Source organism: Chinchilla lanigera, unplaced genomic scaffold (assembly GCF_000276665.1).
Source record: "Chinchilla lanigera isolate Chin_1 unplaced genomic scaffold, ChiLan1.0 scaffold00141, whole genome shotgun sequence".
NCBI lineage: Eukaryota > Metazoa > Chordata > Mammalia > Rodentia > Chinchillidae > Chinchilla > Chinchilla lanigera.
The window spans coordinates 2,626,003-2,648,019 of NW_004955542.1; the positions used below are offsets into that span (position 1 = coordinate 2,626,003).

General features: G+C 49.3%; 1 protein-coding gene and 1 long non-coding RNA gene across 35 annotated transcripts in view; one reads left to right on the forward strand and one right to left on the reverse strand.

Annotated features, from left to right (window-relative positions):
* Nucleotides 1-6,930: 6,930 nt before the first annotated feature.
* Lrrfip1 (leucine rich repeat (in FLII) interacting protein 1) overlaps nt 6,931-22,017 on the reverse strand; it is a 104,990-nt gene continuing 89,903 nt past the window's right edge. For 27 of the 34 annotated variants that reach the window (XM_013508028.1, XM_013508026.1, XM_013508025.1 and 24 more), the window contains one exon: nt 17,343-20,399. In XM_013508028.1, the coding sequence (XP_013363482.1) occupies nt 18,769-20,399 (1,631 nt within the window). In that variant the 3' untranslated portion in view covers nt 17,343-18,768. Of the gene's footprint in view, nt 7,769-8,869; nt 8,975-10,194; nt 10,275-10,858; nt 10,974-12,661; nt 12,712-17,342; nt 20,400-22,017 lie in introns of those variants that run through there. The other 7 variants (XM_013508049.1, XM_013508051.1, XM_013508054.1 and 4 more) reach the window with 4 other exon arrangements.
* LOC106147318 lies at nt 7,775-18,459 on the forward strand. The gene is made up of 2 exons (XR_001232161.1): nt 7,775-8,537; nt 17,006-18,459. It is a non-coding gene; the product is annotated as an uncharacterized LOC106147318 (long non-coding RNA).

Below are 22,017 nucleotides of genomic sequence, written 5' to 3' on the forward strand. Positions count from 1 at the left end.
CAACTGTGTTATTGCTTATTTGATGTTTCGTGTCTGTTAATAATTGTCTTATATAGTTGGGTGCTCCTGTATTTGGTGCATACATATTTATAATTTTTACCGCTTCCTCTTGAAGTTTTCCCCTAACAAGTATGTAGTGACTGTCTTTATCTCTTTTGCTCATTCTTGGTTTGAAGTTCACATTGTCTGCAAATAGAATGGCTACCCCTGCTTTTTCCTGGGTTCCTGTTGCATGGAGTATTGTTTTCCATCCTTTGACTTTCAGTCTATGAATTTTTTTTCAGTTAAATGTGTTCCTTGTGTACAGCATATTGTTATATTTTGTTTCTTAATCCATTCTGCCAGTCTGTTTCTTTTGATTGGTGAATGGAGGCCATTTACATTGATGGTTATAACTAATATGTATTGGCTTATCTTTGTCATGTTATTTTTCCACTGTTTGTTCCCTATTTTTTCCCTTTTTTTAATTACTTGCCCTGCCTGGTGTTTTTTTCTGTTCTTGTTCTTCGAATTGTGATCATTTTTATCTCTGTCTAGAATATCTTTTAGTTCTCTTTGTAAGGTTAGTTTGGTGGCCATAATTTTCTTCTGTTGTTCTTTCTCATGGAAGTATCTTATTTCTCCATTAATTTTGAAAGATAGTTTTGCAGGGTACATCAATCTGGGATGGAGATTGTTTTCTTTCAGGACCTGAAATACTTCAGTCCAAGCTCTTCTTGAAGGTTTTTGTTGAGATGTCTGCCATGATTCTGATGGGCTTTCCTTTATAGGTGATTTGTTTCTTTTCTCTAACAGCTTTTAATATTCTGTTTTTGTGCTAAATTTCTAGAATCTATTTATTTTGGTCATGGCTAGTTAGAGTTCTGTATGCCTCACTCAACTGTATGACAGATTCTGTTTTCATGTTTGGGAAATTTGGGGCTATTATTTCTGCAAATAGTCTTTTTACGTCATTTGTGTTGACTCCTGCTTTTTCACTGACACTTATCAGCATTACGTTGTTTTTTCTTTGTATCATCTTTCAGCTGTTGAATTGGTATTTGTTAATCCCTTGTTATTTTTAAGAGATCTTTCTTTTCATCATCATTAGCCACAATCCTGTCTTCAAGATCTGAGAGTCAGTCTTCAGTTTTGTTCAAGCAGTTCTGACAACTTTCAATGGAATTTTTAATTTCCTGGATATCTATTTGAATGCGTTTCATGCCTTCTATTTCTTTCCTATATTGATTGTTCACGGTATCTATCTTCTTCCCAGCATCATTTATTTTTATCTATCTCTATTCTAGATTTGCTGAGCAATTCCTTTATAAATGTTGAAATTTCTTTTTTTTACCTGAGAGGTTAATTTTGATCTGATTTCCTCTATAGCCACATGGATTTGTTTTTTTTTCCTTTGGTTGCTATCATTTGAGAAATTTCAGATGTGTCTTTCATTTTCCTTTATCTTGTTGTCTCCTGGACTTGTTCTGGGTGGGCTGGAGGTCTGAGATTGCATCTTGCTTCTATGTCCTGTCATTTTCTATTTCAAAAATTTTTACTTTTTCTCTGTGTTGATCTTTGTAAGTTTTTGTGCTAGGTAGTTATATCACTAATATCAAGTCCTGTCTAGGAAAAGTCTGCTCTTCAGGGATGTCTTGTGTGTGTAGGAGGTTCTTGGCTTGTGTCTGTTCTAAGATCCTACCTTTCCAGTTAATTAAGAGTGAGATGTTGTTATGTTTGGTTCAATTCCCAATTCCCTGGTGCTGGGCTGTGGTGACGTTAATACCCCAGAGCTTCCCAGTATTGTTACAGAAGGGATAACAACTGATTACAACAGAAATGACAAAATTGGCAATAACAGTAGCATTAAGCACAGTTTAGAAGCTGACAAACTGTGGTAGGTATTAATTTTGTAGCTTAAACCATAGGGGCAAAATCTACAATTATATAACAGAACTGATTGCAAGTTGGGAGCTTGTATTCAGAGTGTTTCCCCTTGGTAGAGTGGTTTTACCCTGTGGTGGGGAGATTTAAGAAGGATAGTGGAGAAAAGAAAGATAACTGAACAGAGAATAGAAGCAAGGCTGGAGGAAAGGATGATCATGCAAACTTTGGGAAACTAGAGAAGAGGGTGGAAGAGAAAAAAATGAGGCAGTAAGCAAGGGATTGTCTGAACTTGGTCTCTGAGTTTAGGGGACGTGATTAGTTTCTGTGGCTGGAGTTCTCCCAGCCATTTAGAAAAGGGGGTTAAAAAGGAAAAGAGCAAGGGAAAAGAAAATGAAAGAAAAAAAAGAGAAAAAGGAAAACAAAACAAATCAAAACAAACAAAAGAGAACAGGGGAGGCCTGCCTGCTTCTATTCATGTGTCTTGTCACCAAGCACAGGGCTGGTTCACCTAACTCACCACCTCTTGGCTCGTGTTGTTATTGCTGCTTTGGACTTTTCAGGCCAGTGGCCCTGACTGTCCATCCTGTGTGCACTGGTTGGGATCCTCCCGTGTTGCTGGCGTTCCTCTGGTCTCTGGGGTTTCCCCCGAGGTTCACCTCCATCCTGGCAGCACTGAGGGGAGGGGCTGCCCCCTGGGCCTTCCGGCATGCTTGACCTGGGTTGAAGCAGTGGTGGTGATGGCAGTGGAGGGGCCGCCCTCTGCATCTTCCCCTGGGTCGCAGTGGAGATGGGAATCGGTAGTTTTCATTTCAAATACTATTTTTAAGTCCAGAATCTGCTCCATGGGGGAGGTGCAAGGGTTGCTTGCTGGCATTGAGTTTGACCCCTGTGGCTTGGAGAATGTTTCTGTTGTTATTTTGGGACAGTCTCACATGTAGTTCAAGCTGTCCTTGACCTCACTATGTAGTCCAGGCTGGCCTTGAACTTATGGCAATCCTCCTGCCTCAGCCTCCCAAGTGCTGGGATTACAGGCATGCACACCAAGCCTGGCGTGGCTTTTTTTTTTTTTTTTTTTTTGATAAATTTGTGGTTGCTGCCAGCAGTCACAGGTGAGAATTGAAGAAAGTGTTGGGCACACTCCCCTCCTCAATCCACAGGGCTGCTTGCCCAGCCTATCCAACTCAGCTTTGATGGGAACGGAGACAGTGTCCTGAGCACCCCTTTGTCCATTGCCTCGGGCCCCCCTGGCCTTTGCCTGTCCAGGGCTGTCACTGCTGGGGCTGCGCTCACCCAGTGGCGGCTGCTGAAAGCACGTGGCTGTGATGGCTGGAAAGCGTGGCACCACGGGGCTCCTTCCTGGGAGGTTTGTGAGGCACCCAGGCCCAGCTCGGGTTCAGGGCCTTACTGAACACTTGGGGTGGCAGCCATGTCTTGGTTGGTGATTTGGCCTCCACAGGACAGACACACAGACCACGCTCGCCCTCAGGGCCCGGGTCCTTAGGGCGGTGCGGTTTGCAGCAGGGCCTCGGGAGGTGACTGGGACACGGCCTGCTCACCTCTCCCCAGAGGGTTCCTCTGTGGGGACCTGCGCGGTGTCAGCAGACGGACACACTGCGGGTGACCTTCCTTCGTGCAGGTAGAACATGTTCATCTGCATGTTTCCTGGGCCACACAATGATGCCGGGCTGCGCCGTCTCATTTTAACCGCCATTAAATGATTTTTCTGGTTCCAAAACAAGTATGAATAGTCTTAGATTTTAAAGAGAGAAAGGTGGCTGAGGCAGAACCACACCAAGGTAGAGGGGCTGGGACGGGGCAGTGGGGAGGGTGGTGGGGTGGGGGGTGCGTGGGCTCAGGTGAGGAGTATGCAAGGCGACTGGGTTGGCGGTGCATGCCGGTAGTCCCAGCACTTGGGAGGCTGAGGCAGGAGGACTGATGAGTTTCAGGCCAGCCTGGGCTACATAATGAGTTCAAGGCCAGCTTGAACTACATAGTGAGGTCCATCTAAAAAAACCGAAACAAACAAACAGAACAAAGGAAAGAAGAAAAGGAAGGAAGGAAGGAAGGAAAAAAAGAGCTATGATACTCACCTGTAATCCCAGCACTCAGAAAGCTGAGGCAGGAGGAGTCCCTGGTCAATGTAGAGATCCTGTCTCCAAAAAAAAAAAATTAAAAAAAAAAAAAAGAAGTGGAGCTAATTCCCACCATCGCAGACCTGGAATGTCAGAAGTGATGTTACTTCCAAGATAAAGTTTTAAAAGATTGTGGCTTCTAGCCAGGCCTGGTGGTGCATACCTATAATTCTAATACTCTGGGAGGTTGAGGCAGAAGGGTCACAAATTTGAGCCCAACCCAGCCACCTTATCAATTCTTTTCTCAAAATTAAAAAAAAATACAAAAGATAGCTGGGGAGTAGGTCAGTGGGGAGGCCTGGGTTCTGCCCCTAGTACTGAGGAAAAACATATCTGCTAACTTAGGTAGGAAAGCCTTAGTTTTTCTCAGCTCAGTAGTGCTCCAGGACCGGGGATGTAGCTCAGTGGCACAAGCGCCTGCCTGGCAAGCACAAGGTCCTGAGTTTGATTCTTGGTACCAAAAAAAAACAAACAGTAGTGCCCCAAATGTGCTGGATCAAACGCCAGATCTTGGCATTTGAAAGGAAAGGCTGATGTCCCCTGTGTTATGTCATCTCAGCATGTGACACATATTGAAAATATCTGTGCTGTTTCCTGAAGCCATCTATGAAGAGTCCTGGGCACAGCTGTTGAAATCACTCCGGGTACACATGCGAAGGCCATGAATCACCGGTTTGTGAAGCTGTTGAAGCGTGAGATGAGGTTAACGACCTTGCGTTCTTTGCCAGTGCTCATCAATTGCGTCACGAGAGTTTCACGAAGATTTCATTTCTGTCAACTTCAGGATCTTCTTAGGACAGGACTGCTTGCCAGATGTTCAGTAACGTCAGTGAAATGCTGGCTGTGTGATTTGTTTTCTCCAGCAGTTGCACACGAAGGAACTAAATGTGAAGCTCCCAGATGTTGCTTGTAGGTGATAGGCAGAGGACTGATGTGGACACGGAGACCTTCCAGGCTACAGTGACGATTTCAGCTTAGGAATCGATATGGGCAGGATTTTAATTGTAATCAACAATTATGGATATTAGTTGCAAAAATCTACAAGAAAAATTTGAAGAACACTTCAGTGACAGTGGCCAAAGGAGCTGTTTTTCAGTTTATGCCAACTTTTAGAATCTGTTGCTCATAATCCTGAATTGGCATAAGAGGTCATAAATTTACTTACTTTGGATGTTGTTTTGAAACTGATATGCTTTTGCTTTAAAGTCAATTCTTCCAAAAAGAGGAACCACTTTTTTTTAATGAACATGGGTACCACTATTGAAGGAAAATATGCTTTATTTAATTTAGTTATTGGAAAACTCATGAATGTGTCTGGAACTCACATATGTGAATCAATGTTTTCAATGCAAATTTTATGAAATCTAAACACAGTTTACCTACTTGTGATAATAACATCATCCACATTGCAGTGTGCTACGAATATAAAATATAGACTGGATTTGAAAATTTGCTATAATGGAAAAAAGCTGTGGTAGATTAGCTAAAGGTCAACTTGAACACCCAGCCGAACTGAGTCAGCTGCTGCTGGGTGCGGAAGGCCCACCTGAGGACTGCTGCCAACAGCATAAAAGGAGAAGTGGAGGGGAAGGTGGTGTGCTGTTGATTGTCCCGGAGAAGACTGTGGTGCTGGTTTTCCTGATATGAACTCGGCTGTTCTCATCATTGGAGGAGCTTGGGTCCTCGCTATTGCTAAGGACGCTTGCAGTTCTCTTTGGGGGAACTCTGGTCCTTTGTTGCTTCCTGGCTCCAGGGCAGATAATTCCCCCTACTGGCGCAGACTTTCTAGCTTCCACCACTGACCTTTGGGTCTTCCCAGTGCAGATCCTTGATACAGACTTGCAGGAGACATTGTCGTGGGCTCTAGGCCTCCAGTTAGACTCAGTGGAGGACACTGCCACAGGTGCTAGGTCTTCAGCTGGACTTGTGCTGGACACTGCCGTGGGATCCAGGCCCTCAGCTGGATTCTTTGGGTCTCTAGTACATGAACAGATCCCTTGCACTCTTCTGCATTTGACTCTTTGGGTGAATGTTATAAAATAATCCTATAAATTATGTGTCATATTAATCTATTGCTTTGCAAACCCTGACTACAACAAATGTTTTTGTAAATAAGGAGGGGAAGGAGGGTTGGGAGAGAGTAAGGGAATAGGGGAAAACATTTGCTATAATGTAAAATGTTTCATTAACAATTTAAAATGTTTATTACTTAATGAAACTATTATTTGGCTATATTGAGTTAAAATGTTTAAAATCTACCCAGTAATTTTTTTTTTGTACCGGAAATCGAACTCAGGACCTTGTGCTTGCCAAGCAAGGTACTGTGCTGTTGAACTATATCCCCGGCCCTTACTAATTTTTAAAGTGTAGCTACTAGAAACATTTTCATTACGTAGGTGGCTGCTGTCACACTCCTACCGGCCTGTGCTGCTGGGGACACTTGGACGTGGCCAGGCCAAGGCTTTTCGCTCTCAGGTTTCAGTGCAAATGTCAGCCTCTCTGTGACACTTCTCCTGACGGAAGAGGCCACCTCACCACCCTGGCCACGCACACTAGCTTGTTCTCTCCCCTACTTCTGGTTCCCTCTACTTCATAGCCCTGTTCTTTACCTGAAGTCTTATTGCTGTCTAAGGGCTCATTGTTTTGCTTTCTTTACGGGAATAGAACTGCGTGTTCAGTTTGTTTTGTTTCATTCAGACAGGGCTTTCCTATGCAGTCTAGGCTGCACTTCTGTGCACTCCACTTTCCTACCCACAGTTACCCCCAGTGCGCTGATTCTGTGAATATACCTTTATTCTGAACAGGGGAAAAAAAATAAGTTGATCTGACATGCTTCAAAAAAAATGAAATGAAGACCTTAAATATGCAGAAACAATGAATATGAAATCACTTAAAGATCTGTCTCACTGGGAAAAAAAGTAAAACCACAGTGTTCAAGTCTTTCACCATTTCTTTTTTATTTTCCTAATAGCACATTCTTTAAAAGAAGTTAACAACTTCAATTCCAAATATAAGGATTAAATAATGCAAATGAGAAGCTGTCGATTTTCAGTGAAGCTGCTGCCTGATTACCCTGGGAGAAGTACTCTTGTGCCTGAACTGCTGCAAAAACCCCTTGGAAAAGCTCCACTTGCTGCCTGGTAAGGGTCTTCTTAAGGTCACTTTGTCGTCTAGACCGTCCCCGTGTTCCAGTGAGAGTTCCACTTGGTAATGGCTTGTGGTTCCACAGTGTTTTGTGTATGAAAAGCGCAGATTAAGAGAAACTACTCAAGTTGCTCAGATTTTGGGTTCTGCCACCGAAGGAGGTCCCAACGCTGTGCTGCTTCCCGGACATTCAGAAGACTCAGGAGAAAGAGAACTCGAGTCCGGCTGTGCCCTGACGTTGCTCACAGCCGGTGGCGCTGGCTCCGGGAGGCTGCTGTGCATCAGACAGAGGCAGGAAGCCCGTGTGCTTACGAGAAACCTGTGGGCTGTGCGCGGTGGCCCAGCTCGGGGGCGCAGACAGAGGCATCTGGCGGCTGCCGGGCCCCCTCAGGTGGGCGCACGAGCGCTGAGCGCCATCGCCGGGTGCTGCTCTGCCAGGGGCAGGGAGGTGGCGGCGCCCCTGCACCCCACAGAGCAGAGCCCGGGAGGCCCGCTGCCTGTGGCTGGCAAGCTGCCTACTGCTGGGACAAGAGCGCGCTGCGGTTGGCCTTCATCTTCTCCAGCCGCTTCACCAAGTGGCCGTTGCTCACCTCGAGCTCTTCTGTTTTATCCAGTGCTGAGCGAAGCTGGAAACGAGGAGGAGAGGCTGTGAGCGGAGAGGAAGGGGTTTCCCCAAAACATCTGGGGCTCTGTACGGCCAAGAGCCCCGTCCCACTGACAGCTGTGAGCACAGCTCAGAACTGCCGAAACCCCGAGCCCTGAAGTGACATCCTCGTGTGCGTTTCGTAATGTAAAAAGCACCACAGGCCATGGTTCTGGCATGGTGGGGACGCGGGGACCCTTCCTCCTCAGAAAAGTTAGAGCCAGATGTGGCACACTCTGGGTAAGTGAGGCAAACAAGTACGACATAAAAGGACTAAGCCCGAGGCAGGAAGGCCGGGGCCACAGTGCTCACAGAGCCAGGGCTAGGCGGGGGCCGCAGGAGCTGGAGTTCCTAGACCAGCAGGCCAGGGGACAGGAGCCCTAGGGAGAGGCCCCGCAGCCACACAGACGTACAGATGCGAAGCGTTAGTGTACAGCCCACAGCTCTGCTTTCCCCCACCAGCGCCCCCAAGGAGGGTGGTAGAGGTCCGGGGGCAGAAGACCCCCTGCTCCCATCTCAACAGGGCCAGAGCAAGCCCTCTGGGTAGGACATTTCCCCCGGTGGGGCCCCAAGTTCTCCTCAAGCACGACCTTACACAACATCACACATCTGAGGAAGGGGCGGAGCAAAACCCTACGGAACCAGACACCCAAAGATCGGCCGCATCAGCTGCACCCAGCACGCACATCTCTGCCCAGCAGGCGCCGTCAGTGTTTGCCGGATGAGCAACTTTGCCAGATGTCCTCGGGAAGGTAAGAGGTGTGCAAGTGTGAAAGCCAGGGTGGAAGCGTGGCAAGTGACCTGGGAGCAGCAGAGAGGCTGGCCCACTTCTTTATCTCATTAACCTCCCATTTGAGGATGAGTCCTGCAACGAATGCTCAAAGCGGACACTGGCCCCGCGATGCGGTGGTGCTGGCCTCGGGCTCTTGACAGCTGAGCTCCGGCCTTGTTCAGATGCCAGCCCTTGAGGGTGGTCAGGCTGGAGCTACACGCTCAGCCCCCTTGCAGATTTAGTCAAGGGCTAACGCGCCAGCCCAGGGGCAGTCACACCCACGCCTCGCCTAGAAATAGCCCTGGAGATTACCTCTCTTTGGAGTTTTCGTTTTTCTGCCTTAAGTTCATCTTCTATTTTTTCTGCATTTTCGGCAGCTGATTTATAACGCGACACCTGGCTCTCTAACCTTATTACCTGAAAGGGAGGGAAAAGCCGGCAGTATAAATTATCGGCCTGCTTCCTTTCTCCAAGTGCTATATTATAGTCAAGATCCAAGGGCGTGGCTTAGTAAAATGGGAGAATACAGCATTTGAGTCATAGAACCCCTTTTAGACAGTATGCAGGCTCTAGCCAAGCCAGCTTGCTTTCTTTTTGTGTGTGTGTGTGTGTTTTTGGTTTTTTTCTGGTACCGGGAATCGAACTCACGACCTTGTGCTTGCCAGGCAGGCACTGTGCCGCTGAGCTAAATCCCCAGCCCCTCAAGCCAGCTTTCCACTTTTCCCTCTGGAGGACCCTGTCCTGACCCCAGCAGGGACTGCTCTGCTCTCTGGCTCCCATCCAAAGGTGTAGGAGCCCTCCTGGCCTCTGTTCCCACTGTCCCTGCTGTGGGACTGTCCTGCTGGAGAAGGTACATTGAGGCAGACAGAGATGGCAGGACAGAGGTCCCACCAGGACCTTGGCCCAAGTCTAATCTCAGGGCTGGCGAGGTGGGAGGTAGCAAAGGACAGGGCTAGAGTGAAAGAAGTGGGCTTTGGACAGGGATCCCCAGGCGAGGTTCCAGCCAGACTGGCGGCGGGGGTGCCAGGACTCCTTTGCCATTGGGATCCACAGCATGATTCATCCAGCTCAGCTTGCTCTAGGGGGTGCTGTTCATTTTTGTTTCTATAAAAATTCCCAAGGTTCCAGCCACGTATACCCCAGCCGAGCGGGGAGAGGGCATGTTTTCCCCTTCCCTGGGACAGGACAGATTGCTGCGAGGCCCAGCGTCTGGAGGTGCAGTGCCCCAAGTCCAGAGGGCAGGCAGAGCGGGCCTGGAGGGCAGGGAAGCCTGAAAGTCCGAGGCAGAGGGACATTCGAGCACGATGCCTGTCTAATCAGCTAAATTACTTTTAAGGAACAAAAATTTTACAAACTGCCAAACCACATCGGTTATTTTCTACAACTAAGCCTGACTTCTAAAAGGTCAGTGTCTGCTGTAACAACCCCGGTCCTGACAGTTCTTGCCTGCTCTCCTCATGGCCTCTGGACGCAGTCCGAGACACTGGCTGCCCTCGGTGGTGCCCTCAAGACCTTTTTTGGCTCTACAAGCCTCTGCTGCTTTTCAGCCCAGCCTCTGAGCTGCTGTTTCTAGCAAACAGAGCTGCCATGCATCCACATGTAGCTGCCCGGGACTGCTTGAAAAAGCACACGCGTACATTTTGTTCCAGTGCAGTTATCTCTTGTTCAGACTTCGCAAGTTTAAATTTGAGGTCGCTGATCTGCCTGTTGGCATCTCCTAAAGGTTGGGGGAGAAGGAAAGCTTGTTACGCTCTTGCCTTTGAGCATGTTACAGCAGCAGCTCCGGGGCCACGCCCTTCCTCGTATCGGCTCACAGACCTGTGAGTTCTGGCCTGTGCCCCGCTGTGTCAGGGGCCAGGGCACCGAGAGTACATGACACCTGTGTGTGAGGGCAGGGAACCCCAGGCGTAGCCAAGAGGACAAACAAATGGTGGGATGGGTAGGGGGAGACTGGGCATCATTTCGTCTCCCTTGAGCCTGTTTCTAATTTATTGGCATAAAAAATACTTCTCGGTTTTTCCATATAAAGAGCAGGTCAAAGGCTGTGGTACCCAGCCAAGCAAGTACGGCTTCTCTCAGTGCTCACGTGCACTCTGGGACGCCTTCTCTGTCCCCTGGGCGTGGAGAGAGAAAGAGAGAGACACCCTTGCCCTATCACCTGCCCTCCTTGGCCAGACCACAAACACCTCTGAGCTTTCGTTTCTAGGGGCTCCTGGGGGCCTGCGGGGGAGTGCGGGGTCTCCTCCGCCATGACAGCTTCAACACAGCCCAGGGACAGCGAGCTTCGGAGCTGACACTTACGCTGCAGGTCCAGGACGTGTGCATCCGTCCCGTTTTCCACGACGTCCTCGGCCCTTGGGTTGTCGAGCTTGCTGTTCTTCTGCCTTACCTCGAGCTGCCCTTTGAGTCTCTTAATCTGAAAACACCACGGGTGAATTCTGTCAGTTTCTCCTTCCTAAAGGAGACTGGAAAGCTGAGGTCAGAGCCCACCAGAGGGGGCGCGGCTGTAAAATGACAACCTGAACCCAGAGGTGCAGTGGCGCTGTGCGTTACGGGGGTGTGCCCGAGGTGCCAGAGAGCTAGGCTGACACCAGCATGCAGGAGAGCAGTGCAGTCAAAGGTGACAGTCCACACGCTGCCCTGCCACCAGAGGGGTCTGTGACCAGCCCAAACCCCAAATTAAAAACCTGCTGATCAGTACTCCTCCGATGGGAGGCAGTGCAATGAATGAAAAATTATTTTTACAATATCAGGTTTGAATTATTTTATAATGCGGGAAAGTCCTTCCTCCCTGCCTCCTGCCTTTTTTATTTCTGCAGTGCTAAGGAAACCCAGGGCCCGGAGCACACTCGACAAACTGTCTGTAACATGCCTGCCCTCCCTTTTAAATTTTGAGACAGGAGCTCACTAAGTTGTTCAGCCTGGCCTTGAACTTGTGACCCTTCCACCTCAGCCTCCTGAGTAGCTGGAATGACAGCTGTGCACCACCACCCCTCCTGACCAGTTATTTCTGAAGTTGAAATTCCTCTGGGACTCAGGAGGAGAAACGACGTCAAATACCTGAAATGTTAACCAAGTGTCATGCAGTCAGCGTGCCATGGGCCTGGGCTTTATTCACAAAGAAAGGGCCGTTTGGAGCCTTCTGGGTGCAGAAGACCTGGAATTAACTCCCTCCCTCCACCCCGAACTGTGGCCTTCTTACTTGAAACAAGTACAGAACTACAGCGAGTACATTTTTAAAAAGCATACTTTATTTTTTGCGGTGCTAGGAATTAAGCCCAGCACCTCCCACCTGCTCAAGTGCCCTACCACGGAGCTGTGCCCTGGGCCAGGAGGTGCGTTTGTAAAAGACCCTGAGACTCCTCCCGGCCCTTCAGTGCTGTGTCTGAGTGTGTAAGACTGCCCAACAGAACTGTGAAAAACAAGGCAAATCCAGCTGGTCAGGCTTAGGGAGGAAAACTAGAGGAACAGAATTTCCTTAGGAAGTGGTTGTGGGTAATTAGATAACTATCCTGCATGTAAGAAAGTGCAAATAGAACAGATGTTGATACTTCTTGAGGTTGGAGGCAGCCATGAGGACAAACCACAATTAAAACAACTGTGATCAGCTCTACAAACACCTGCTGGGAGAGGGCTGACAGCGGGCGGGCAGGCGAGGCATCGGCCATGACCCAGGCCTGGCCCAGGCTCTCACGGTTCATCTCGGGTGCCACAGGCATGTTTATTTTATGCAGCAAGTCCCATGTACAAAATTCAGTTCCAAGGCTTTGAGTCTTGTAGATGTCCTCACTAAACCTCATGGACTGATCACGCTCTATATGGATGCAGCCCTGATGGGTTTAGTGATTTTTTTGCCATGTGATGTATTTAGGACTTTTTAGAGTCAGCAGGAAGCAAGAACGGGAAACTGTTTCAGATGCCCTGTTCAAGAATTTAGAAAAAGCATTATGGTGTCAGACAGCTGCAATCCCAGCACTTGGGAGGCTGCTGCATGTTCAAGGCCAGCCTGAGCTACACAGTGAGTTTAAGGTCAGTCGGGATAAATAGTGAGACCCTGTCTCAGCCCCCCGCCAAGAAAGAACTCAGAGTACTAAAAAGTATTACCTGTTCCAATAAGCACTCCCGTTCATCAAGGAGCTTTTTCAGCCTAATATCTGAAGAAATGAGAAAGATACAGGTTCGGGTGAATCTGCGTGTGGCACGGTCAGCTCATGGCTCACCGGGGAGGCGCGTCGGTTAGTGAAATGGATGATGTAGTTACACACGTACCATGGTGGATGAGGCCACAGACAGGACGGGAGGACTCGGCCAGCGGGGGGCACCAGCCTCCCCCACATGCTTCGTCAGGAGTGGCTTCCAGCTCATGCAAACAGCTACTCTTCTACTAGTTAGCATGCAAGGACTGGAGGCAAACACACTGCAACACAAGAGCTCACGGGCCTCACAGCTGAACATCGTTAGCAATGCAGTCACACGGAGCGCCAGGGTGCAGGCTCACCTGCCTTTTCTGTTTTCCTGGTGCAGCACTGAGGACTTTACCCAGCGCCCCCAACGGAACTCCCACCCTAGCCCTGCCTGGGCTGGAACCTGCGATCCTCCTGCCTCAGTCTGTGCCCCCGGGCCTGGCTAGCACCAACATGTAACTAGCTGTCCTTTCTGAGTTTATGCCCTGGGCGTGCTCGTCTTCCTCATTTTGCTCGTAGACTCATCCGTGTCAGAGTTTTGACCCCATGTTCACAAATCCCAATTCTGTGGACCACGCAGCTGCCAGCCCTACCCAAAGCTGCCATTCTTGTAAAGAGAAGTGCAGTGGCTGCTTTGTATTCTGAAGCTGCTCCCACCCCAGGCACGTAAGGGTGCAGACACACAGGGTGATCAAAATATCTGGTGAAAGTTTACATTAAAGCAGTACAGTAAAAGATACACCCCCTCGCTTTGAACACTCATCTCACGTTCTCATCACTGATGCAGTTCTGCAAGTCCTCTTTCCTGAGTGTCTTCACAAGGCATGGTAAAAAATACAGTGAATGCTGCTGCCCAAGGGCCATCCCTTTAGGAAAGGCTCCTGAGAACGTCACAGTGTCCTCGCCCACATGATTTACCCGTATAACACCGCGCGACTGCTGGCGCTTCCCCAAAGTCAAAACGACCTTGAAAGGGAAATATTTTGAATCAGTTGAGGACGTGGAGGCAGCCGGGACAGGACAACTAAAGACACTCGGGAAAGAGGACTCTAGAGCTGCTTCAGAAAGTTGCAATGATGCGATAAATGTGTTTGCAGAAAGGGGGAAGATTTTAAGGGGGACTTGAGGCACTGTTCCTTTTACTGTAGTACATTTTAAAAATCAAATATTCACTGTATTTTTCAGTCACGCCTTGTACATAAGCATCTCTGCATCCGAGGGAATGTCAGACGCTCTAGTCTTTAGATTCAGAGGGGGACCAAGGCCTGAGGAGGGTTTACACCAGTTTAAAGACAAATTAAGGACAACAGTGAGTGAGGGGAGGCCAGGCATCCCCCCTGCAGTCCTCCATACAGCTTTGCGCCAGTCAAGACCTGCTGGGTGCCGTCACTGCACCCCTCCTCTTTGCGAGTGGGTGACTTCCTAAGGTCTCACAGCCACCCTGGGGCACCCCGACAACTGCGCTCCAGACACACCCCCCTCCAAGGGGAGCCCTGCCTCCTGGCCCAGGGCTGATTCCCGAGGGACCTCTGAGCTCCAAGTTCTTCAGAGAGTAAATAATTAGCCTGGACAATGATTCAGAGAAAAGCCCATCCTTATTCTCATTCTAAAAATCATCCAGCCACATCCTGATCCCAGTTACATGATTTTTCGAATCATTTTCCACAGACCCTAAGTTGTGATTTGGAAAGGCACAGTATAACGGAGTTAGGACAGCAGAAAATCTTACGCATAATGTAACGTAAATTCACGACCCTTTGGAGTCTCATTTCAATTTGCATGCCTTCTTTTACTTCTGAAAGCCCACCACACACTGAAGCAAACAAAAAACAAATGGAAAGGGAAAATAAACGCAGCTCTCTTATCGAGTATCACCTTTAACCTTCTGTATTTTGTACTCGTATACAAAAACTAGGCATTGTGAGAAACTTAAAGCTCATGTCTCTAGCTATTGAAACCTTTCTTATTTTTTCTCCTAGAAGACTTCAAATATGCAGGAAAATAATAGAAAATGTTAAAATATAATAGCAGAGCTACTAAAAAAAAAAAAAGGAATCTGACCGGCAGTTTTATGGTAAGACTATGAAAACCTAGGGAGAAGTGGAACTTTCACAGAAGATAAATTTTAAAACAGAACTGGAGAAGAGAACACAAACCAGCTTTAAGAAAATGGAAAACAAGACAGAGGCAAATTACTTGATATGGAGAAGGAAAGTAAGAATACTGCTTGTCATGGCTTTGAGATGAAAGAGTCCAACCTGCCGGAAAATAGGGTCAGGTCACTGTTGTGTGACACTTCTCAAGAGTAGTGAACACAGTGATGTACATTGTCACCCAGTTTATAAACAGGCTTTCTTTTGTACTGGGGAATTATCATCAGCTGGCTAGTGAAGGTATTTTAATGACATTAAAAAGTCTGTTTCTTATAACTTCAGTTCTAGTAAACTTTCTGGTATATGACTTAGAGACTCACAAAATGGTACACAGAATGCCAGCCTTCTAGGAAATTCCTGGGGTGGCCACACTCCCCGGTGCTGGGAGGCTCTGAGCCCCTCCTCTTTCCAGCCCACACCCCACCAGCTCGCCTATCCAGGGGCGGCTCAAGGTCGATGCAGCCACGGTTGGCAAGCGCAGACTTTCTAACTGCCCTCCCCAGATCTGAGCCTCCCCGCAACCCTAAAAGGCAGGTGTGCCCGATTCAGGGAGCACAATAAGGCCCGGGAGGTGCAGGCTTGCTCAGAACCATGCACTTCAGAGGTGGATCTTCACTCAGCCCGCAGGGGCCCCAGGATGCCGGGTGTCCCAGAGGGTTCGGGCATCCCGGGTCAGCTCGTCCTCTCCAGGCCCTGCTGAAGGCGCCTCAGCCACCTCGTTCTCCTGTTTGCAGGGCCCAAGGGGTCAGCAGAGGTGACAAGGGGCCTATATCAGCCACCAGCCCTTCTAGCTGCGAACTCCAAAATCCCAAGTATAAAGAGCAAAATGCAAGACAGATGCCTGGACAGAGAGCACTTCTACAGAAGGAAGGCGGATCGAGGGAGGAGGGAAGCGGGGGGGAGGATGCACAGAGAATGCAGCTGTGTGATGTCCTCGCACAAGACCCCCCCCCTCCCCGAGAGGAACAGAGCCATCATGTGCTGCCAACACGGGCCAGGAAAAATAACTGGAAACTTAAACTGTACTGAAAGCGTATGTTTTATCATGCAGCTTGTTCACCAGTGAAGTTATTTAAAGAAAAGTAAGAGGGGGCAGGACAAACAGAAAGAGGGTCTTCCTCCCAAAACACCACGCTTTCTACATATACACCATCATGACACCACACAGCAGTATTCCGATCACACGCCGCGCGCCCACACACACACACACACTCACACTTCCCTTTCCCGGGGACCTGGGTGGACTTTGGGATGAGTCTTGCTGTTGTGGTCCCGTGCCTCAGTGGCCCTGGCTGCTCCTTGCTTGCTGTGGGCTCACAGAAAGGGCCTGTAGGTGGGACGCAGGAACCCCAAGCCTTCCTGGTGTCCCGAGGCAGCGTTTCAGGGTCCACCACCAAGGACACCTAAGCTCACATTTCTGTGAATCTTGGCTGCTGTGCTGGCTTCAGTGTTGTCCCAAGGCACAGAGCTGGGAAACTGAGGTTCATCCACAGGATGGCTCTCAAGAGTCAAGAAACGAAGCCTGGCATGGTAGTGCATGCCTGTAATCCCAGCACTTGGGAGGCTGAGGCAGGGGGATTGCTGCAGATTCGAGTCCAGCCTGGTCTACACAGTGAGTTCAAGGGAGCCTGAACTGCCCAGTGAGACCCTCTCTCAAAATAACAACCACTACCAAGCAAAAGGGTCGAGAAACAGTACACTTGTTCCGACACCGTTTTTTCCTTCTTTCTCGCTCCCTCCTGCAGAATTCTCAGTCGTGTGCTCCCCACCGACAGCAGGGTCCCAGCTTCTTGGTCCCCAGCATGGTGCTTACCAAGGGGTCAGAAGGGCTTGCTGGGTGCCTGAGGGAGTGGGCGCATGACCATGACGCGGGTGTGAGATCCTGGGGCATACAGGGACAGCACAGAACTGAGGGGATGCTGGTCGGTGGACCGATTCCCACGGGGCCTCTAAAAGTGGGAATGGAGCTGCTTCCTGACATGCACTGCAGTGAATGCAGTGGGGACACCTACTAGCACCCCAAGGGGCCTTGGCCTGGCCACCAGCAGCCCTCTAGCTTGCTATTTCCACAGTCTGATGGAGCGCACCCATCCTGCTGTCCTCCTCTGCAGGACCCAGGAGCAGCGGGGAAAATCGGAGTCTTTTCGTGCCTTCTGTCAGATGCTCTGACCTCACTAGGCGGGAGCACATTTGAGAAGATCAGAACAGAAACCCTCGTCAGCTGGGGGCAGCACCTGGGCACAGGAGGTAACACGAGGGACATCTCCCCAAGGACAGACTGGGCGGGGGTGGGGAGCGGACTCCATGCGACACCAAGAGGCCTCAGCCGCGGCCTCTCCTGAGCCCCTTGGGAGTTCACACAGGAGGGGACACCACTGCCAGGGGATACTGCGTGACACAGGGCCAGGGTCAGAGGTCAGGAGCCCAAAGACGGGAACCACAGGCTTGTGCAATTACAAAATGCTTTTATTTCAGTTCTGTAACACTTAGGTGTGCCTCAGATTTTACTGAGGGTTTGGTCTTTCTGCACTGAATTACATCTTTTTTTTTTTCCGGTACCGGAAACTGAACTCAGGACTTAGTGCTTGGCAGACAGGCGCTGAGCCACTGCATCCCGGCCCTCAATTACATCTTGTAACAGAGATACGAATTAGCATCAACTGATCAAGTGTCGCCAGTACTCATGATGTACATTCTCTTGGATTATATATCTTATCGTTACTTTTTATTTAACTTTTACAATTATTTTTAAAGCTCCTTTATATAGAAAATATATATTCCTTTAGCAGATCGAGACAAGAAATTTTCAATCAATATACTGAGAAATAACAAATATATTTATACCAAAACAAAAGTGATTCTGTTAAACTATTCCCCTACAATAAAAATAAAATATCCAATTATAGACTAATGAGTAGTTTCCACAACAATAAGTAACTTTTGTATTGTTCTTTTGACTAACAAGACATTCAAACAAACAGTAGCAATTTCAAGGTTTAAAAAAATTGTGATGATTCCCCCACCAAAACACTACAGTAGGAAATGCAATTTCAACATGTCAACTCTAGAAAAACATTCCAAAAAAATATTTTTGAAATTCTTTGTATAAAATGAATTTGGTACATCATCAGTATGAAGTAAACATCTTTTACAAAATAAATGCAGGTATCATTGATATGCGATCTGAAAGTATCAGTGTGAAGAAAAATACTTCAACGAGGTAAAGGCAAATAAGATCTCTCTAGTGCTTTCAGATACTTACTTGTTATCCCTAAAATGATAATTATTGTCCTAAAGGTGCAAATCTTATCACTCGGTGACCTATAGGCTATTTGACCATTCATCTCCTTTAAATAAAACACCAGACAGGTTATAACATACACTGTAAAAGCAGCTATGAAAGTACATATACTTGAGTGAGACATACTAGTTTAAATATCCGCTATCTTCCTAAGGCAGAGATCTCAGAACGCTGTTTGGTCATCTCGATTAGGTGCTGATGAATTTGGTCAAGAGTACCCACAGTCATATTGGCCTCGGGCAGATGCGAGGATCGGCTGGAACACTGAGCAGGCTGACAGTACCGTGCTCCGGGAATGCTCTCATTCCGAACTTCCACTGAACACAGATGTGATTTTCCCTCTGATCTGGGTGATGTCTTGATGATTCCACATGAGTCTAAGAGAATCGGGCTGCAGCGTGGAGCAGCAGAGCCCGGACACGACTGCTCTACAGCGGTCTGCACCGACTCAGAACGTCCCTTGAGCCGAGCCGCCCCAGTGGAGGTGGAGGTCGGTGCGTGGCGGCGGCGGCGGCGGCTCACTGTGCGGGGTGCCTGGTCCCAGGAGCCCCGGCTCGCGCCCTGCCTGCCCGCCTAGGACATGGTGCAGTCCTCCTTGCCTTTGCCCCTCTCGCTCCCTCCTTTTTCACGGCCTCCGCTCTCTGCACTCAAGTCCCCCGGCTCTCCAGTTGGCTCAGACAAATCACCCTTTTCTAGGCTCCCGCTGCCTGCAGCTTCCAGGACCGGCTGCCTCTGCTGCTGGGACGTCACACAGCTCTCAGGACTTCCTGTCTCACAGGCGTCGGCGATGGCCCCTGAGGGGCCTGCGTTGTGCTGCAGAGAGCTCCCGGTCCCCTCTGCATCCTCCACCTCTGGAGGGACACCAGCTGTTTCAGTGCTGCTGCTGTTTGTGACAACTTCTACCCCCTCTTTCTCGCCAGCGTTGGTGCCTAGGGACGGGGCAGAACTGCCTGCAAAATCCACGGCGTCCCCAGCAGCTGCCCCGCCCTCCCCCTCTGCTTCCACATCTTCATCCTCTTGGTTCAGTTTTCCATCCACCTCGGCCTCAGGACGATCATCACCTTCACCGCTTCCTGGCACGACGCTCTGCAGAGCGTTGTCGGTCCCCTCCTCTTGAGCTTCTGCCGCGGGTTTTTTGCTGGCAAACTGTCTGCACTCTTCCTGAGCTTCTCCTTCCTCTGCGTTCTGATAGGTCAGCTCTTTCTTGACATCTTCAAGGCTTTCTATGGGTGCAGGTGATTTTTTCTTCTTGTTTTTCTTTTTCTTGCTCTTTGACTTCTTCTGGGATGAATCTGATGCCTCTGCCTGGTGGTTGCTCTTTCCTTCGTTGGGCTCACGATCGGTGTCTGCCCTCCCAGGACCTGGGGCTTCCTCTTGGCCGTTCTGGGCTGTGGGAGCCCCAGGAACGGTCTGTGCTTCTGTCTGGACTAGTTTCTCATCCTTCTTTTCTACGTCTCCCTCGTCCTCCACACTGTCCTCTCTGCCTACTTCTGCGCTCTGAGCAGGGGCCTCCCCAGGCTCAGCTGCTTCCTGCTCAGTGAGTGCCTTCTCTGAGCTGTGCCCTGTGCCGGAGTCCAGCTCACCCACTGGAGGATTCCCAGGGTGACTTTCAGGGGCCCCTGCTGCACCTCCTCCTGCCTCTAGCTCCTCCTCTGTGTGGTCCCCGCCTGGCCCCCCAGGATCTGCACAGCTCATCCGTTCCACTTGGGCTCCTTGCACAGGCGCAGATCCCCCACACAGTTTTGGATGAAACTCTTCTACGTCTGTTTTCAAACCTTGGTTTTCTTGGTCCTGCCTTTCCACAGGTTTTTCACTCTGCTCTGTGCCACCCAAAGCATGACAAGCGTCCTGGCTGTGCCCGGGACCAGGGGCTCCACTACCTAAATCCTCTGGACACTTGGGCTGCCCCAGGGACGCTTCAGTCCCCTCGACTGGCATGACTGTGGCTTCCTGGGACCCAACCTGCCCTGGAGTTTCACAGTTCTCTGGACCTCGGCTTTGAACTTGCTCCTTACATTCGGCATTTGTGAAGTCTTCGAAGGCTGTCTGGCCCTCAGCGCTTTCACCGGGGTGAGACACCTGTATGCCCACACCATCCCGTACTGTGTCCTCTTTGTGCTGTTCTCGCTCAGTATTCTGCAAGATTGCTCTTTTCCCCACATTCTCCACAATTTCATTTTCCACCTTCACTTCTTTCGCTCTTCCTAAAAGACCATGGAGAGAATTGAAGGGACCCCAGGATGCAGTAAGCACTTAATATATATTAAAACATAAAGACACGCTCAGACTACCACCCACCCTGTTCAGAGAGGGGGGGGAGACAGGGAGGGAGGGACAGAGAGAACGCACTGTAGGACGCAGGACACAGAAGCCTCCCGTTTCTTTGCAGCAAAGCAGCAACTGCGTGAGTGTGTTTCGCCACCGTCTCAGAGGCAGGTGTGACTCTAGCGGCACTGGTGTGGACCGATCTGTCTAGGTGAACTTAAGTTTGAACAAATAGAAAGAGCTTGGGCCAGGCGGCCAAACAAACCCAAATACTGTGCTTTAGAAGGGACTTCTGGGGGCTGGGGATTTAGTTCAGCGGCAAAGCGCCTGCCTGGCAAGCGCAAGGTCGTGAGTTCGTGCGGGTACTGGAAGAAAAACAGAAAAAAAAAAAAAAAAAAAAAAAAGGGGGCTTCCGGCCCACATACCAGTTCTCCTTTCTAATGGCCGTCTCGACAGCTTACGATGATCGGGATCCTGCCCACCCCTAACAGTGGCTTGCAAATAGTTGGTTTCTTTTTTTTAAGAACACTCAGGTCACTTTCAGAGGCTCAGCCTCAAGGTCAGTGTCAAGGAAGATGCTTTGAGTGTAGCTCACAGAGCTAGGCGTGGTGGCACACACCTGTAATTCCAGCACTCTCGAGGCTGAGGCAGGAGGATTGCCATGAGTTTGAAGCTAGCCTAGGCTACACAGGGGAGTTCAAGGCCAGTCTGAATGACACAGTGAGACTCCATCTCAAAAAAACAACAAAAAAGGAATATCTCACATAGGCAAAAAGAAATCTGTGTTCCACCACCACACAGTGTCTTGCTGGGAAGGTGTCCTGTGTCTGCCCTGACTACTTGGGTGTCCCCAGGGGTAGGGAAAGCAGCCCAGCAGGGAGCAGTGCTACAGACCAAGGGGACCACTTAAGCCAACAGCTTTACCCATCGGTTAAAAAGCACATTGCTGCTTTGGAATGAATAGCTACATCTGGGGTTCTCCAAAGAAACACAACCTCGTGTGGCTGAAGTCAAAGCCCAGTGAGTCACAGCCCAGGGCCCCGCGGGGAAAGTGGGGCGATGCCAAGCCTCCTCCCTCTCCATTTACTTCACCCGTTAATGTTTCTACTACTCCATGTTGGGTGAAGCACATTTTATCCTAATGAAATAGTGTACATAAATTAAAAATAAGCACACATATGGGGAAGGTCCCACAGGTCTTCACAGATGGGCTCTGCGGTCCAATACATTTGGAAACCACGCACAAAGCTGGTGCTCCTGGTTCTCCCACATTTCAAAAGGGTCACGAGAGACTCAGAATGTGTATTCTGCCAGAGCAGCATGATCACGTAAACCCCTAGCACCCTACGGATCCCATACAAAGGCATGATGGAAATCTTGTTTTTCCCAACAACTTGTACACATTTACAAGAGCTGTTTCCTTAATAGACGTGAAGATGAGGAGGCCGCTCCCTGAGAAGCAGCTCCTGAGAAGGTGGAGAGGCTGAGGCTACTGTCTCTACATCTGCACAACAGAAAGCAGTCAGACGAAAGCTTCTGACCCGGTGAAGGGTCGTG